Source organism: Macadamia integrifolia, unplaced genomic scaffold (assembly GCF_013358625.1).
Source record: "Macadamia integrifolia cultivar HAES 741 unplaced genomic scaffold, SCU_Mint_v3 scaffold952, whole genome shotgun sequence".
NCBI classification, from domain to species: Eukaryota; Viridiplantae; Streptophyta; class Magnoliopsida; order Proteales; family Proteaceae; genus Macadamia; species Macadamia integrifolia.
Genome location: NW_024870595.1, coordinates 146,356 through 166,016, shown reverse-complemented (window position 1 = coordinate 166,016; position 19,661 = coordinate 146,356). Strand labels below are relative to the sequence as shown.

General features: G+C 38.9%; 1 protein-coding gene across 1 annotated transcript; it reads right to left on the bottom strand.

Moving 5' to 3' along the window:
- Nucleotides 1–5,800: 5,800 nt before the first annotated feature.
- On the bottom strand, nt 5,801–11,075 carry LOC122070602 (probable pectinesterase 29). The gene is made up of 3 exons (XM_042634799.1): nt 10,708–11,075; nt 7,781–7,928; nt 5,801–5,971 (listed from the first exon to the last, which is right to left on the bottom strand). Exons 1-3 carry the CDS (start codon nt 11,073–11,075, stop codon nt 5,801–5,803), a joined length of 687 nt encoding a protein of 228 aa, XP_042490733.1.
- Nucleotides 11,076–19,661: the final 8,586 nt, after the last annotated feature.

Here is a 19,661-nt window from a genome sequence, read left to right as displayed (position 1 = left end):
GTTAACTGAAAATTTCATTACCTACTATCCAAAGAAGTCTATTAGTCAACATCCTTCAGCTATGCCTACTCATACAAGGATTGAATGTTAGCCTATATATGATGAAAACATTACAGTAACAATATAAACACTCTAATGGCTCCCTTGAGATTAGGTCTTTCTTAGTCTATGTGTAGCAAAGTTGCAATCACTTGTGAAATTTGGTAGGCTGCTTTAATACGGTGTTGGGTGCATGACACATGCTGTCACGACCCAAAACCTAGGACAAGAGACCCTCACAGGTGGAGACCAAATGATAAAATAAAAGCATTACATCAACAATGCATGATACTAAACTGAAAACATTCATTTACAAAATAATTACATTATCACAGTCTTTATGATCAGCTCTGGTCGCAACATTGTTAATTACACATTTGAGTTATGTAATTACATCAAGAGATCATCCTATAACTAGGAGCTATAAAAAATAAAGATCTTAAATCCGAATGATCAACTATTAGCTGGTTCCTTTTCAGCCCTACAACCTTATCATGATCTGTAAGAAAGCAATTGTACAAAAGGGGTGAGCTAACTAGCTCAGTGGGTGAAGCATTTCATTATAGATGTATGAGACATGTTAAATTATTTCATGATATGTAAGAAAATAGTTGTAAAAGTGGGGTAAGCTTACTAGCTCAATGGATAAAACATTTCATGATCTATGCATGGGACAAATTAAGATGGATGACCCTATCACGGCCTTCTATAAATTTATATAGTAAAAGGATGTATTCATGATATTTTGAAATTATGGAGTACGATATGACATACGCACATCATAAAAAATCCATGCATACTTGTCTCATTAATTGATTTAGTTTAGATCTAGGTCTTTATTAATTTGTCAATGTGTGAAGCAAAGATGCGCCGTGATCCTCAACCACCAATTTATCACACACCACTCAAATGGCACCCTTGAGTGTATATTGTTACTGTAATATTTTCATCACATATGGGCTAACATTCAATCCTTGTATGAGTAAGCATTAGTTGAAGGGTGTTGACTAATAGGATTGGTTGGATAGTAGGTAATGAGTTTTTCAGTTAACCCTTTAAAGTGTAAAGTATAAGTTTATGCGTAGACTTGTTAGTAATTGAGCCTTATTTTTAGAGAGGCCCAATTTTCTCTATTATAGAATTGACCTCTGCAAACAATTTATAAATCGATAGCAATGCCCATCAGCTATTGGCCATAACCGCTAAAAAAAAAATGAAAAAACGATCAATGGATAAGATTTGAATATAAAAGGATTGTCTTCTTAAAAATATATGGATCCAGAGGCTAGTTTATTGCCAAATCTCTTCTATTATATTTCAATCTATTTTCAATGATTGAGCTGTTGGATATTGTGTCTATCAAACCCGGTATCATGTAATGAACTAGTTCATTTCATATATAGATTTTTTTTTTTTTTTTTTTTTTTTAATCACAAGTGATCATAAAAATGCAACTGTGTCCATAATTTGTTTAAATTCAGTCACAACTAAGGTTTGACTGGGCATCCATATCATATGGTTGTCGCATTACATATGACCAGACATAGTGATGTCGGGATATGAATGCGAGCACACATATTGTGTGTGTGTGTGTGTTGGCGAAGAGTATACTATGTCATATCCCGCATGCATAACTGCATGTGCCTTGTGCTAATTAATGGGATAAACATAATGTCACATCTATCTTAAGCCTGAGAGATACTATTCACTGTGTGAATGAAATGTACACTTAGACATAACAATGACAGAGGTCCAAATTGGACCAATGCCGTTATGTTGCCTATGCGTCTAATTTGCATGAGTAATAGGTATGTCAATAAGGTAATCATTGCCCTTATAGGGGAACACCAATGTGGGGTTTCAATGCATGCCATTGGATTGGAATCAGAGCTCTGTACTATTTGTAAAATAGTTATAAGATTGAATGCATTCATATCTTAACCAATCCCGTCATTTGCATGTGCACCCCTTGAATCATATACTATGGCATAAGGGTATGGCGGTAATTTCATGCATCCCTAATATTCCATAATGAGGGTGTTGGTCAGTGGGGATACTTGGGTAATTTCATATTTATTAAATACTTGATTTTTCTAATTCTATCTTAATAAGGTAATGATAGGATTGGATCATTCCTATTAGACTCTGCCTCTTCCCTTTCTTTGGAAACAAGCAATATGGTCAAGATAAGATTAAGTGAATTTGGGAAAGAAGATATTAGGGTGACTTTTAAGAATTTGGATTCCAAATTAAGTAGCCTTGCTTAAGTGAATTTGGGAAAGAAGATATTAGGGTGACTTTTAAGAATTTGGATTCCAAATTAAGTAGCCTTGCTTTTGGGAAAGAAGAAGTTATGGTGACTCTTGGGAATTTGGATTCTAAATTAAGAAGCCTTGATTTTGCGAAAGAAGAGATTATGGTGACTGGGTGACTCTTGGGAATTTGGATTCCAAATTAAGTAGAGTTCATAATATAAACCCCCTCACTCTCTCTCACACAACTCTCAAGTCTCTTCTCTCTATTTTCTCTTTTCTATGCTTTTGATTATTCCTTCTCTAAGAAGAGAAGGATGTAGATTGGTTTTGAAAAGGGTTTTTCACCATTGAAGTTGTACTTAAAAGCTTGTGAAATTTTAGAGTTTAAGTCTAACTTGAAGTTCTGGATCAAAGCTTGTCTTTCAACAAAAAGGAAGAACCATTGACTGTAGGAGGAGTCATATTTGAGGCTCTTTGATTAGGTATATGTTATTATATTAATTATTCGTTTATACCTTTTGGTATAAACTTCTTTTGGTTGATGAAATTGAATGCGAAAGAACCCGATTTTCATTTCCGCTGCATCTCGAGTATGGTTCGAGATCTCCAAATCCTATCATGAGCATGGTGATTGAGTAGTTTAATTCTATTAGTTACATCTAAGAGATAAAGCAAATCAATACTAAGACTGCAAAAGTTTACAGCGTCAAGAATTTTCTTGTCAAGTTCTACCAAAAAAAAAAGGAAAAACTTTCTAGTCAAGGTTGATTTGCAAGCCATCCTTCACTGTCTATGTACAAAATATCTTTAAATTTACCAACTTCTGGTTTAGTCTGTCTGTTTAACCATTTCACATGCTTGGATAATTTTGACCCTTGTCCATTGCAATTAGCCTCCACACGTACTGAAAATTATTCCTGAAATTTTACAATAATAAAGAACAATGAGTACATGTTCCAAAGAGTATAAGACATAAGAAAAAGATAAACTCTAATATAATTTTTTTTAGCTGAACTTAAATTGGTTAATTTGGTCATAAGTTTAAGTTTTAAATTTCGTCTTTCTTTTCATGTAATATATGTTAATTTTTTTATTTTGTACTCAAAGTAACCAACGGATGTCATGAACTATAAATTCTTGTGTTTTCAAATCTTTAATACTTTTTCAAAACTATTTGTTAGGTTTATAATCCACCCAACTTTTTTCAAATATTACAAAAGAATAGAGTTTATCATCCACAGTGATTAAAACATAAAAAATAGCATAGAATTTATTTGATTACTTATTTGATTCGATTTGCAACAATGATCTCATCTTTGGAACCAAAATCGAACCAAGAAAATATTCCATAATACTAAACCAAAATTTAAATAATTTATTTTGGTTTAATTTGATTCAATCTTCGACATCCGTTTCGATTTTTGTTTTCTATTTCAGTTCTGATAGACACCCCTAAATGTTAGCCTAGGCCCAACATTGTCAGTCTCTGTCCATCACAGCCTAGCTTGGTCCTGATCGAACTTGTTTGGGCTAAGCTAGGACAGGTTAGGCCTGATTGAACTTGGCAACCTTATGTATGATATATAATAATGGGAGGAAGCATGTGACCCTTCTGGTGCAGGATATGCCTAGGACACAATAGGTACAAAAAAAAAAAAAAAAAAAAGCCCCCGCCCTATAGGTGCTAAAGATGCTCCCATGCTCTTGCTTATGCCTGTGCTATCAAGGTAGCGTTCTCTTGCTCGAAAATTATATATAATAATTATCATCATGAAAAATGTTATTATTTTCAAAATTGGTGAAAAAAATGTAGTATTTTTGTTCTTAATCAACCCTATTCTTTGTTCTATGAGGGTAGAATCTATTCATTTTAATAAATTTATTTACATTTATAAATATAGGGTCGAACCACGTTGGGCTTAGACTAGGGCTTCTGCCTAGACCTACTCTAACCTGACCCCGAATTTAGAAATATCAACCCTGGCCTAACCTGTAGGTGAAAATCCCAACAGGCCCTGTCAGGGTTGAGGATGGGCTTGGGTGAGCTCAGGCTCTCTAGGCCAAACTTGCATCTTAATTTGCATCCAACATAATCTGCTTGGTGTCCAACATGGGTGGACCTCATAAGTGAAATATCAGCCTATAAAATCACAATAAAAGGAACTCCCAAATGTAAAAAAAAAAAAATTACAAAATTGCTTCTTGTTTGTTCTATCATGAATCAGATTATTGTAATTCAAGAAACCTTTCCTATTTCTAACCACATAAGGTGCCTGTTTTCTATTAAAACTTAAGCACATCACATCGGATTATTTTTTTCAATTTCAAACAAATGGTAATAGAGTATAACTTTGCAACAATATTAAAGTCCATAAATGGTCAATATTTTGTTTTGCTATTACAGACTAGTTAAATAAAATCAGAAAACTCAACAAAATAATACTATTGGTGCCCATATCGACTATATACAGAAGGCCCAAAGTCTCTGCCCAGATCCCAGTTCGACTCGTGAATGTGACTATTGCTGAGGGGGATACTATAAGTAATAACGTGCACACCTTCCCTCACAAGATGTCTTTTGGGAGACTGGTAGTGGCCGTAAACTCAAGGTCCAACAAGTGGGATCAGAGCAGGTCACAGGTACGAGTCTCCCCGGGCACAGGTTTGCGACTTTGGGGGGGATTGTTGGTGCCCATATTAATTGTATGGAGAAGGCCCAATGTCTCTGCCCAGATCCTGGCTTGACTCGTGAGTGTGACTGCTATGGAGGGGGATGTTATAAGTAATAAAATATGCATCTTTCCTCACAAGACATCTTTTGGGAGGCTGGCAGCGGCTGTACACTTAATGTCCAACAAATAACACTTGAAGGTTCAACCCCTGAACCTTAAAGCTTTCTGTAGAGATGACCTAAGGTATATTAAGTGAGATTCATAGTCTCAAATAATTGATGTGGGACCATATTATTATAAGTCCCAACATCTCAATAGCTATGCAATTGAGTAAATTGCTTCCCACATCTACCCAGAAGGGAAATTCTATCCTACGAGAATAGTACTGTATCAGAATATTCTTATGACTCATTTTTCATGTGGGTAAATGATTTGGTCATTCTAATCATTTGATAAATGAAGAATTCCATTAATAAGCCTTAAGTTGAACTGGGTGATCCATCTCAATAATAATATGACCCTTAATTTTTTTTTCTTGTTTAAAAAAAATATTTAACCTAATACTTTTTTTTTTAAATTAATATATTAATATTTTGATACATTTGCATTCTACCATAAAATACACATTTGTATAAATATTAAGCCATAATTAGATAATGATATAGACAAGTAGACAACATATCTACAAATGCTTCCTCATAGCAAAAATATTGTTTAATTTAGAGATGACACCCCATTCTCTCTCCCAATTAAGAAGGAAATTAAAAATATTTCCCAATAAAAAAAAAAAAGAATGAGAAAGGCAGAGAGATCTTACTTTTGGTGGACATAGTTCTAAGCTTGTCCTCCTTCAGGAACTTTAACATCAAAGACTTTGGTTCCATACCAAATTACTCTAGAATAAGCTCCATAAGCTCTACCAAGATCGGTATGTTCATTACCATTTCCAAATACTCTACCAGCTTTAAATACAAATCCACTATTATCATTTGCCGAGTTTTGGCCCTAATCTATAATAAATCTTGGTATCTAGTCCCCAAAGCAAGGAAGAGCTAATATTTTACATCCCTACATGAAGGGAAAATAGAAAAGAAAGATCAATAATAGAAAAAATTCGATTATTATAGTTAGTTTATAACTAAATAGGTAATGACAAAAAAATAAGGGAAAATTACGTCCCCCTCCCTTGTAGTTTGTCGAAATTACACGTGGATCCAAGGGTTTGAAGGAATTACGCCCCCTCCCCTGAATTTTATAAAATTCTCACAATTAAGTCCAATCCGTTAGTGCCTGTTAAATGAGACTATTAATTGATTACATCAATATCACTAACATTTAATACCTAAAATGTACTTCTTTATAGGTGAACTTACCTATGTGCCCTTCAACTAAAACAAAAGAAGGAAGCCAACCTCCCATGTCGTCTTCAACCTCTGGTTTTCAGAACTTACCTATAATGGGTTCAGCAATAGGGCCTGAAAGACTTTAGAATTGAGCTCAGCCTCGGCCTCATAGCCAGAGTTCAATGTTAACTTCAATGGCTTCTCTTCCTTACGTTGACGTCGATTGTAACTTGAGGGCCTTAAACGGACGGGCCGAGGGTTTGAGCCGTTTCTTCGTCGGTGGCCTTGATGGACCACTCCCTTGTATTGCTTGTCTATAGAGATTGTTTATACAAGGGTCTATGGATTGGCCAATTTAACCATCTGGCCACTACAATTAGCGATTTTATATGATGAAATTGCTGTGGAAGCATCATCTATCTTCTTCATATGCATTTATATGCAAAATATAGAGATTTAGGTCGTTAAATTTTGTTTTCAATCTTTCTAGGTTGGCTTCCATTCGTTCTGAATCAAGAAATTTAGAGTTTCATTTTAGTGAAATTATTAAGAAGTTGTGAGTTTCTTTTTTGTATAAAATTTGTATTTTTGGGGGTGTTGTTTCATTGGATTAGATTTGAGATTTATAGTTTAGGTTAATTGAAAAGTAGATGGTGGTCGAAGGTGAGGAAGAAGTTGATTATGAGAGTGACCCAGAGGAGGCGATGCGGAGGAGGGAAGAGAGTGATGATGAGGAAGGAGACGGAGAGGAGAGAGAGGAGCCACTGAGGAAGGGTCTGAGGCCTGAGACCAGTTTGGAGGGTGAATCGAAGGGTGAAGGTGGAGCACCTATGTATGATGATGAAAAATTTGAGGTAGAAGTAGAAGAGGAGGAGGAGGAGGAGGAAGTGGGAGAGGAAGAAGAAGAAGAAGAAGTTAAGAAACAAAGGAGGGAGAAGGGGAATTTGAGGGGAAAGCTAATATTGATGCAGGTGATTTTGAGGTTCAAGTCACAGCGTTCTGTTGGAGGTGGGGGAATATCAAGTGGTGAACCAAGCGAATTTCAAAATAATGACTAGAATCAGGTGGAAGATGAGAAGTAGGAGAACGAGCCATTCGTTGTGCCTACTGCAGGTGCTCTCTTATGGTTATCACAGTTTCCTCATTTTTTATTCTTACCAAGATTGTCATGGTATGCAATCTAGAGTTTGAAGGTGGTAGGTGACATAAGCAACTGTGATTTAAGGCTGGTTTAGGATTTCACGAAATAAGACAACCTAAGGGTATAATGGTCTTTCAAGATTAAGTTGTTTTTTCATTAAAGGGTAATATTGTCTTTTCAGATTTAAAATTAACAGCATACTAACACCGTTATAGCCAAGGGAGGGGGTGTAATTCCTTCAAACCCTTGGATCCACATGTAATTTCAACAAACTACAGGGGAGGGGGACATAATTTTCCAAAGAATAATAATAGTTCATTGAGACTTGACCCTAGTTTCATTATATGCATACATATATATATATATATATATGGACTGGCCATTCCCCCAGGTGCAATCCACAACACCTTCGATAAGGCAGTTTTTAAAGTAATGGCGACCTTTTGCATCCCACAATGTATCTTGAAATCCAAAGAAGCTACATCATGTGAAGATGATTTGTCACCAACTACTTCTATTGTAACTGACTGCAGAACTTCCACTGACTGGTCTCTGGCATTTATATACATTCTGTTTATAACCACACAAATTGCTACACCCGTACCCTAACCCGGTCTAATTTGAACTTTCGTGATAGATCTCGGACCAGAGATCTGGAGTACCAACGGGTTTTGGCTCGTGGCAGCTCATTGCAGGAAGGGAAGGGATGACCCCACTTGCTTGTGCATTTCATGCCAATCCAACTAGAGAGGATTCAAGCCTTCCGACCCTAAGCGGTAAGTGACTCGACCCCTCGTTACCTTGGTCCTGACACGTGCTATAATTTTTGGAAGACCATGCACGCAACCTATGGCAGCCCCCTATGGAATGACCAAGAGGGACAATAGGAAGTCAAGGCACAACACTGCCTTGACCACCGAAAACAAGGACACCAGAAGCACCTGGGCTGAATCCGATGACCCCCACCTCCATTTTAAGTTGAAGAGGTTTTGATTCTGTTGAGCCATTTGGTCACAAGTGTTGTCGGTACTCACCCGGCTTGGTTTGAGCTCGACAATTACATAGGAGAGTGAAATACACACTCACCCAACTTTCGGGAAGTGCTGAAGTCAAAGCTTAGCCCTCCAACCCAGTGATTCATACCCTTGCTCAATTACACTAGCTCAAAATGAAGAAAGAGTGGCAGGGGAAGTAGCACCTATCTACGATAAGATTTTGGCAACGGGACGTGAAGCCGGGAGCTAGGTCAAGCTTCTCCCTTCTTCTTTCTTCTCTTCCTTTATCTCTTCTTTTCTCTCCTCTCCACATTTTTTGATAGGTGAGAAGTGAGAAATTATCTCACTTCTCATATTTATAGTAAGTGAAATGCTTAAAGCCTATTTGGTTGGCCCTGGTCCGGTCCTAGTAGGTTAATCCGTCATTCAGGACATGTGGGCCCATTTCCTTTAGACTTATAGGGTGTAAAAGTCATGAGGAAGGGTGTGGGAGAGTATGTGAGGTCATACAGAACTGGCCATGTTATGGGTCATGGGAACTACAAGCATCGGAACCTATTTGACAGCACAATGGGCCATTGGATTCAGCCCAGGTGCTTTCAGTGGCCTTGTTACCTATGATCAAGGTAGTGCTGTGCCTTGACTGCCAACTATCCCCGCTTGGGCATCCCCTAGGGGGTTGCCCTTAGTTATGGCCATGTTCTTCTAAAAATTTTGTTACGTGTTGGGACTCGGGTAGGGAGGTGTCAGGTTGCTTATTGCCTAGAGTCAAAAGGCTTGAATCCTCTCCAGTTAAACTGGCATTAAATGCACAAGCAAGTGGGGTCAACCCTTCCCTTTTTGGAATGAGCTGCCATGAGCCAAAATCCATTGGTACTCCGTATCTCCGGTCCAAGATCTATCACAAAAGTTCAAATTAGACCGGGTTAGGGTACGAGTGTAACATTCCCCCCACCTTACAAGAATTTTGTCTTCGAAATTGAACGCACCTTGTAAGTCAAACAATCTTAGATATTGCTTCTTCATTTCATCTTCTCGCTCCAAAGAGGCTTCTTGCTCTGGGTGATTCATTCACTACACCTTGACAAATGAAATAGTATAATTACAAAGGGTATGGTCCTTCCGGTCAACAATCTTTCCCAGAAACTCCGTATAGGAGAAATCCTTATCCAACTCACACGGTACATTTATCAAAACATGAGTTAGGTCAGGTATGTACTTCCTCAGCATGGTTACATGGAAGACATTATGGGTGCCCTCCAATTCTAGTGGTAAGGCTATCCCGTATGCCACCAATCCTATCCTCTCCAAAATATCATAAGGTCCCATATACCTTAGAATCAGCTTTCCCTTCTTGCTGAACCGTATTTCCCTTGGCTAGGAAGATCTATAAGAATAATTTGTCTCCCACATCAAACTCCAAATGCTTTCTTCTGACATCCGTATAACTCTTTTGTCTGGACTGAGCTGCCTTGATTCTCTCTCTGATCACACCCACTTTCTCACTAGTGTCCTATACCAAGTTTGGACCTAAGATGTGCCATTCACCAACTTCGTCCCAATAGAGATGAGTCTTGCATTGTGCTTCTAATGGAGACATACCGATTATAGCCTGGTGGCTGTTGTTGTAAATAAGAGATATATGCTCATCCCAACTGTAACTTATGTCCAGGGCACATGTTCGAAGTAGGTCCTCTAAGGTCTGGATAGTCCTCTCTAATTTCCCATCGGTCTGTGGGTGAAATGCTATACTAAAATTCAGTTGTGTACCCATAGCCTTCTACCCATACATCTAGAATTTAGAAGTAAATCTGAGATTTTGATCAGAGATGATGCTGACTGGTACACCATGTAGCCGGATCATATTGTCAATATATAACTTGGCTAACTTGTCCATAGAGAAGGTGACTTTAATTGGGATGAAGTGAACTGCTTTGGTCAAGCCGTCAACAACTACCAAAATGGCATCCATACCCTTGGTGGTGCTGGGTAATCCTATGACAAAGTCCATGGTCATATTCTCCCATTTCTACTCCGAAATAGGTATTGCAGTAAACCATGGGGTCTTTGTCTCTCTGCCTTGACTTGTTGGCAAGTAAGGCATCTCGACAAATGTGTAACCACATAATTCTTCATTCCCTTCCACCAATAGGAAGCTTTTAGGTCCTTATACATTTGGTGTTGCTAGGGTAAATAAAGTACAAAGAGCTGTGTGCCTCTCTCAAAATAGTATCTCTCAAATCACCATAATTTGGCACGCACAATCTTCCTTCGAACTTAAGAATTCCCCCTTCAATCAAGGAGAAATCTGGGTCCTTCTGTTTCCATTCCTTGCAGTCTACTATTAATTTATGCAACTCTGCATCAGTAACTTGAGCTGCAGTAATTTTATCCACTAGGTTAGGCTGCACCATCAATGTTGATAATGACATGGTGACACCTTCCACTAGTAGTTTCAAATCTACTTTCTTGGCCTCTTCGATGAGATGCTCACTGGTGGTCAGTGACGCAAGAGTCAGGGTATGTGATTTCTGACTCAATGCATCAGCTACCACATTGGCCTTTCCTGAGTGGTAGTCGATAGTACAGTCATAATCCTTCATCAAATCCAACCAATGCCTTTGCCTCATGTTAAGCTCCTTTTGGGTGAAGAAATACTTGAGGCTCTTATGGTCATTGTATATCTCACTCTTTTCACCATACAAGTAGTACTGCCAAATTTTTAAGGGAAAAATCACATCTGCCAGTTCTAAATCATGGGTAGAGTAGTTTTTTTCATACTCCTTCAGTTGGCGAGATGCATAGTAATGACTTTTCTATGGTGCATTAATACACAACCCAATCCCAATTTGAAAGCATCACTGTATACAACAATACAACCTATACCGATTGGAATAGTCAAGATTAGAGCTGTTACCAACTTTTAATTTATTTCTTTAAAGCTTTTCTCACAAGCATTAGACTCACTCCAATTTCACACCCTTTTGCGTGAGTCAGGTCATTTGCATAGAAATGCGAGAGAAGTTCTCAATAAATCTCTTGTAGTATCTAGCCAATTCTAAAAAACTACGAATATCTGCCACATTCTTGGGGTTGTTCCACTATAAAACTACTTTCACTTTTTCTGGGTCAACCTTTATACCCTTATCTGAGACAATGTGGCCTAGGAATGCCACTTGTGAAAGCCAGAACTCACACTTGCTGAATTTGGCATAGAGTTGCTTCTCTCTCATACGTTGCAATACTAGTCTTAGGTGAACAAGTTCCTCTGCACTTTTGGAATACATCAAGATGTCATCTATGAATACAATCACAAACTTGTCCAAGACATCCTGGAATAACAGGCTCATCAAATCCATGAATTTAGCCAGTGCATTGGTTAACCAAATGACATAACCAAGAACTCGTAGTATGCATTTCGAGATCTAAAGTTTGTCTTTCTGAAATCACTATCCTTGATCCTGAGCTGGTGGTAGCCTGATCCAAGGTCAATCTTGGAAAATACTTTAGCACCCCACAGCTGATCAAATAGATCATCAATCCTTGGCAAAGGATACCAGTTCTTGATTGTTAGCTTGTTAAGCTCTTGGTAATCAATGCACAATCTCATACTTTCGTCCTTCTTGATGAACAATGTCGGTGCTCCACATGGAGACACACTAGGTCCAATGAATCCCTTCTTCAAAAGATCCTGAAGCTATACTTGTAATTCTTTTAATTCTTTGAGGGCTATGTGGTATGGGGCTTTTGAAACAGGTGTCGACCCTGGAAGTAAGTCTATAACAAACAAACTTTGTCTCTTGGTCCAGGGGCAATCTCGATAAATCATCTGGAAACACATCGAAAAATTTCCTTACAACATCTAATTCGGTTAATAGCCTAACCTCTATCTTAGTATCCATCACAGATGCTAAGTAGCCTTGACACCCTTTATCCAGTAGCTTCCTCATTTGGAGAGCCGATATAATAATCCTTTTGGGATTCTTAAGTTTTTCCCCCACAAAGGTGAATCCTCCCTCATCACAAGGTCTGAAAATTATCATCTTATTTACATATAGCACACTGACTCTGTATACGGACAACTAGTCCATTCCTAAAATCACATCGAAGTCGGTCATGTCTAACTTGATCAAGTGTACATTCAGATCATGTCCATTAACAGTCATCGGACACAGTTCATATACATAATTCAAACCCACCACCATCCCTATGGGTGTACTGACTGCCAAGCACTGAGTTAAGCTCTTGGGTGGAATTCCCATCTTTCTCACAAAGGTCGGTGACACAAATGAATGGGAGCTCATGAGTCAAATAACACATGTGCAGGTAAGAATGAAATCAATAAGGTACTTGTCACGACACTTGGTGTAGCTTCCGGATCCTTGTGGTTTCTGGCCCTGTGGTGGCAATATTGGCCTATTGTCTACATATGTCTACTGGGGCCTAGGTGTTAGACTATAAGGTGCATCACCCGACCGATGGTGGGGGCATGTGCTCGCTAACTTACCGGGTTGGTCACAATGGAAGCATCGGGGGTTAGAACCCACAGACTGAGATCCACCATTGGATCGGGAAGATTGGGTGGGTTGGCTTGCATTAGGTTTTCTAAACTGAACTGAAGTCGAGTTAATATAAGAGCCTTTGGAAAGCTTGCTGATTTCCCTCGAATCAATTAACCCTATGGGTCTCTTTCCCATCCCTTATTATACTGTGAAGTTATCTCTGTGTCGGTCCTTGATGGAATTGGCTACTTGGACCACCTTAGCATAAGTCTGTAGCTTTAACCCAACCATTGTCAAACTAATACTTGGCCTCAGTCCCTTCTCAAACTTCTTAGCCTTGGCCTGATCACTTTGGATGTGCTCAGAAGCAAAGTGGAATAGCTCCTCAAAGCATTGCTAATATTCTAGTATTGAATGGGACCCTTGTACTAAGTGCGAGAATTCACTCTCCCTTCTATCTCTGAAGCTCTCAGGAAAGTAATTCCTGAAGAATGTCTCTTTAAAATCTTCCCAAGTGGGGTTTGGGTTGTTTGCCCTCAGAATGGGCTTAGTGGCCCTCCACCAAGTATCGACCTCGTTCTGAAGTTGATAGCCCACTCATTGGTGCACCCCATCAACCTTTGGAACTTTTCCATAATCTTAGTTAGATCGGTCCACCCTTCCATGTGTACTTGAGCTTGTCCTTGTACTTGCCCCTGTACTTGCCCATGCATTTGCCCTTGCACCTGCCCTTGTACTTTCCCTTTCACTTGCCCTTGCTCCCCATTAGGTGTTTGTGTGGTGGCCGGGCCAGCGGGTATCAGGGTTGGTATCAGTGAAGTAGGCGGTGAGGTTGGTGCATTTCGGGCTCCCATAGCTACTTGGATCTGGGCATTGATCCCAGCCATTGAGCTTATCGTTCTTCCATCCCTTGCATCATGTTGCCCATTATGGCGGCAACATCTTGGGTAGTGAGGATGGGTGGTGCCAATGGCACATTGGGTGGTCTACCTCGATTCCAGGTAGGGGAAATAGGAGGCAACGCATTGGATCTGGATTGGGTGTTCCTTCATGACATGATTCCTATTGAGGAATTTTCATTAGGGCACATTCATATACAAGTGGCATGTAAGGGTAAATATGCATAGGAGGGGCCCCACATGGTAACATATAATTGAGCACATGCATAAATAGAACCATATATTTATTTAAGGAAACAAATCAAAACCCAAATCCATCTTGTACTGTTCATCGAAAATAGGGGGAAAGTTCTCTGGAAATATGGCCAAATCCACCAAAAATATCAGTCCTATTTCCGGTGGACTAAACAAAGGCAAAAAAACCCAGAAAATGTTCACTGGAAGTAGTCACCTGATTCAACCCAGTGTTTTCGGTGGATCTGAAACACGATAAATAGGGCTTGGGCTTCTACGTAAGTCCAGTATCTTTATGGTTATTTTAAGACTTCTTCCACACAGAATCACAAATTCTATCTCACAAAATTTGTAGCCCCACCTCTTGTCTTTAATTTCCAAGTCGAATCACCCCAAATCAATATTGGAGCAAAGAGTTACCCCAAATTACTGGCCAAAGGTCATTTTTTCTGAAATTGATTTTATCTACAAAGTCAAGTACTCTCCGATCCTTATATTCAGGCAATCCCGTGAGGGAGATTGCATTAAATTCCCAAGAATGGGGCTAGGCAAATATAATCAAGGCCTATCGGAGCTTCCAAGCATTGCTGAAAGAAAAGGAAGAGGAGGACTAGGATATGTGCCCCAATACCAAAATGAAAAGTAAAGCCACAAGGATGGAAAAAGCCGTAAGGTGCTAAGAATGAGTCTGTTAATAGTGGCATCTTCCTACCCCACCCTCAATGAATACTTTGTGAGGGAAGAAGAAGACTTATAGCTCTATAGAAATGCGAAGCCATGGTTCGATGAGACCTCCGCCAAGATGCACCAGGATTCATATTCAGGATGAGTTCAATTGGGTGGCATATGAGTTAGATCGACTCCAGCTCAAGAATGGCGATAGGGAAAGTAACATCATTGGAATATCTGAAATAGGAAAGATTACAGAAGGAGAGAAGTTCCCTATTGATCCTACCACTTTGATCCAATCCAAGAATACAGTGAACATTTGGATTCTTCTGAAGAGGGAATAAGACAATAAGGTGAAACTAATGTGGTGCCTAGATCATCCTAAAGAAATGAAGAATTATGTTAGGTCATACCTACATTAGATGCATTCAGAAGAACACCATGAACTCTAGCTCTGGCCTTTTCATAGGAAGAGCACATATGATTGAGAGATGAGAGCCAGAAGAATGATGGTTTGTCTACACTGCACCAAGACCAACTGCAATATGAAGACCCGAGATGGAGGATAGAGGTGTGATTAAGGCATGGGAGCAGCCTTAAATGGTAGGATCGAGAAGTTAGAATTCCTTCAGGATGGACTGAGTAGCCTTGGGAGAGACGCATACCTTCAAAAGTTCGGATTTCAAGAACATGAAATTGATCAGCTTGTGTTGTGACTAAGGACTGCCGAGAAGGTAAAGAATTTGGCAATTGCGGTCATCGAAGAAGAAGAAACTTCACTCTCATAATTGTTGATCCGTCCAGCTTTTGCGCCACTCCTAAATTGGACTAGCATCGGAGACAACTTCAAAGTCATTTATGCTCTAAAGTCAACCGATTCTAACACCACTAGTACAAGCATCAAGTCCAAGTCTTTGTCAAGCCTATTTTTGAGTCATCTGTTCTTACTTGCGTTCTACATCTACTTCCAATGAACATTCAGAGTTCATATATGTCGAGTCTATTGATACTTCTTTAAACAACAATGAAATCTCAGTTTTAATTATGATTTGCCTCCTTTTTTTATGATGATCTTCATAAATATCATAACTTAATAAAACAAAGTAAGCCCGAAAAAGCCCAACCCTTCCATGAGGATACTCCGGTCATTAACTTGGGAATAGACCAATGCCCCCGAGAGGTAGTACTTAGACTAGGGCAACTCCTTATTCATTAGACTATGGAGTGGAAGTAGTACTGCCAATAGAAATCCAAGTACCATCCCTTCAAGTGATATTGGATAGTCAACTACTTGAAGGAGAATGGGTGCAAACAAGATTTAATGTGCTTAATTTCTTAGACAAAAGAAGGATGAAAGCCATACCAACAAAGAATGGTTAGGGCATTCAACAAGTATGTACAAGCCTCACCACGATGAAGTAGGGGAATTGGTTCTAAGAGAGAAAAGAGCTCATATTCACGATCCTAGGAGAAATTCAGGCCGAATTAGAGTGGCCCATATACAGTTTTTAAGTATTGCCAGGGAAGGTTGTCTGAATCATAGATCTGGACGGAGAAGAAATACTAGCCAACTTTGGTTAACATGGACCAGCTCAAAAGATACTATCTTTAAATAAAAGGGTAAAGCACCCGACTATGCTAGACATGATTCGTCAGAAGGGATACGTAGCCAACTCGATGTATGCATGTGTAGTCTCGACAACCTCAACATCTGAGGTATTGGTCCAAAAAAATAAAAAAGAAGAAAAAAAAAGAGTGACTCTTTACCTGGTTAATGGCCTCATTATATAGGAAAAATATCATCACTGGTTGTTCCATTAAAAATCACCACCTGACATTATTGATCATTAGGAAACTATCCTCCGCCTATGATCCTTGAAATTCCCTTCCTATCGAAAATTTCATGAACATCACCATCTGACTTCATCAATCAAGGCTCTCTTGTTTTTCACCCTTGATCTTCCTGTAAATAGGAAAGTCTTTGTGCAATAAGTAAACGGTGGTAAATATATTCTTGAATTTTGAGTAGTTGAGTAGGTTTTGAAAGTTGTTTTATTTCTCATCCTAACCATTAAGTTACTCACTGGAGTGGAAATCAAGGACTCTTTGGATGAGACATTATGGAAATGGACATTGAAGATGGACTGGGAAGAGCCGAAGCTGCTAGAAGACACGAACATACAAGTGCTTTGAAAAATTGGATATATGAAATTACACCATAGTTTGTTGTGATAAGTCCCCCGACACTAGGACAACAATCTGCATATGTTCAAGTTCGGGACGATTGAAATTTGTCTTACCATAGAAGAATTCAGAGCTTGTCTATTATCCTTGCCTTTAGGGAAACCTTTTCGTCCATCATTGAAAAACTATTACACATAGGAGATTCAAGACTTCTTCAGATTGGAAAAGAAGGAGATGAAGCAATTTGTGAGCTATAAGAAAATCAACATTTTGAAAGTATCAAGGACCTTCTCCTGGATCCTGCCATTGGAAGGAGTTCACCACCAATGTCAGTCAATGTATACCTTTTCTACATGATAACTCGATATCTCCTTTGCACACCAGGGTGTGGTGCACACACAATTACCATGGAAGTCTGGGGAGGCTGTGACCTAGTCCCCACGATCTTGGCGAAAACATTCAAGGGATTTGATGAGATGAAGTTTAATCAAAAGATCAGAATGGATTATTACATGGGATGCCCAGTCATATTCCAATTATAGTTGATGGAAAGGATGCAATTAGCAAGACCCCTACTTAGTGACCATTTGAAGATCTCCAGTTACCAAGACAAAAGAGAAGGTTTAGAGTTTGAATCCATTACTAATTGGGAGGAATATTTACAAAACAAGACTCATGAGAGTATAAGATGGAACTTTCACTGGGCTATGGGTTCTTAATGAAGACCCCCAGTTGTAGTTATGTTAGGTTGATGGGGTTAACTCACACGTCTAACTACTTTCCTTCCTATAGTATGTAACAGTATGAACTGTGGTAGGGTGACTTCGTAGAACTCATGAACTTCTACCAACCTGAAGAGTTGTTCCCTCAAGTTGTTACCTTCCTTTCTCAATTGTAATAAGGCATTAATCAAAATTTGTGTCTTGTAATAACTTGAGTTGTTTAAATTTGCAATACAATATCTTCACTCTCACTAATGACGGGAAATTTGAGGCATGGATTGGATCGTGGTTGAATAATATACAATTAAATAAATAAAGTAAGAAATATACAAATGTGCATAAATGTGTTTAGATAAAATGTTTTCTCTTTACAAGTATATTCGATATGTCATGTACAGAACATGAGAGAAAGAAGAAAAAGAAAAGAAGCTCTAATGTTGTGGACCCCTACCCTCCTCATAAAAAAGGAGCTCGTCCTCCCACATGCCCAACTCAAGCTCAAGTTACTACACCCTCTACTAAAGCTCGTCGATCTCCCTACCCTTCGCAACTAGCTCCAAGTCCTGGAAACAAGGCTGAGGTTAGTACTAAAACCAAGACGTGGGAAAAGGCCAAAGGAATAGAAATTACCTGATCCCAAATTGCTCTGTATGATAGTACAGGCCCTGACCTAGGCTGAAATGCATCCGATGAATCTCTGCATATGCCTTCGGAGATACATATGGAAAATACGTTAATTACATGGAGTCTGGAAAGGAAAGAGGAAGGAAAAAGTGGGGATACTCACACAGTCAAAAGAGATTAGAAGGCCTAGCTTCATGTCCTGCTCGGTCGATCGATGTAGTGTGTGCATCAACATACGACCATCCAAGGAATCCCAGAAATGGTACTATAGCCATATGATGAATGGGCCCATCCGAGTAGGAATTCAACCTAGAAGCTCCAACAGAATGAGTGACCTGAGGGAAGGGGATGGCAGGATGTTCGCAGTACTATAAATAAGAAATGAGTAAGCAATTCAAAGTAATGGCAAAAGCAGGAAGAAGCAAGGGATGGATTTTACCTATGGGCCTATAGGGGTCAACAGATGTAGACGGTCTCTTCCTCTAGAAAAGATCGACATGAAATAACCTAAAGGGGGTGCATAGGTTATACTAGTGGAAATTTAATCTTTTTGAAATAATATCCCCAAGTGTTATTACAAATTAAAAATAATGCGGAATAAGTAAAAATAGAGACAATCACACAACACAAGATTTATAGTGGTTTGACTCAATCCGAGTCCACTCCCTACAAGAATCCTCTTATAAGGTATTCCACTAGTTCTCCCTTTCAGTACCGTAGGTAGAGAAGAAAACCTTTACAATCTTTTATGGATAAGAAAAGCACACTACAATCTCCTTTACAGGTAGAGAGGCACCTTACAATCTCCTTTAAGGTAGAGAGGCACCTTACAATCTCCTTTAAGGTAGAGAGACACCTTATACTCTTTTAAGGATAAGAGAATCCTTTACAAATGCCTAAGTACAGTCTAAACTTAATGTAAAAATAGAGAAATAAGAGAAGTGGAATAATAGAGGATTACCTATAGTGTGGTGCAAATGAAATATGCAATGATGATAGAATGCACCTTAAAAGTCTTTGTAATGCTTGTAATACAAATGCAAAAATGTAGATGAAGACTTGTAGATGGTCTTGAGTTTCTCTTGAATGAGAAATGAAGAACTTGAATTCAAAGTTGGTGTAGACCAATTCTCACTTCTAATGCTCAAATAATGCTCCTCCAAAGTTGAGATTACTTATTATTTAATGAATAGTATTAGAGGTATTTATAGGTGAGCTTAGGTGATCATTTTAGACAGTAAATCAGGCTCTAACAGTCATATTCTGGGTCCACCGGTCGACCGCCATTGATAGCCGGTTGACCAGATGGAGCCATTGGAGTTTAAAACTAGCTGTTGGAGGTGTTCCAGGAATATTTCAGTTGACTAGAACTTTCATATGGT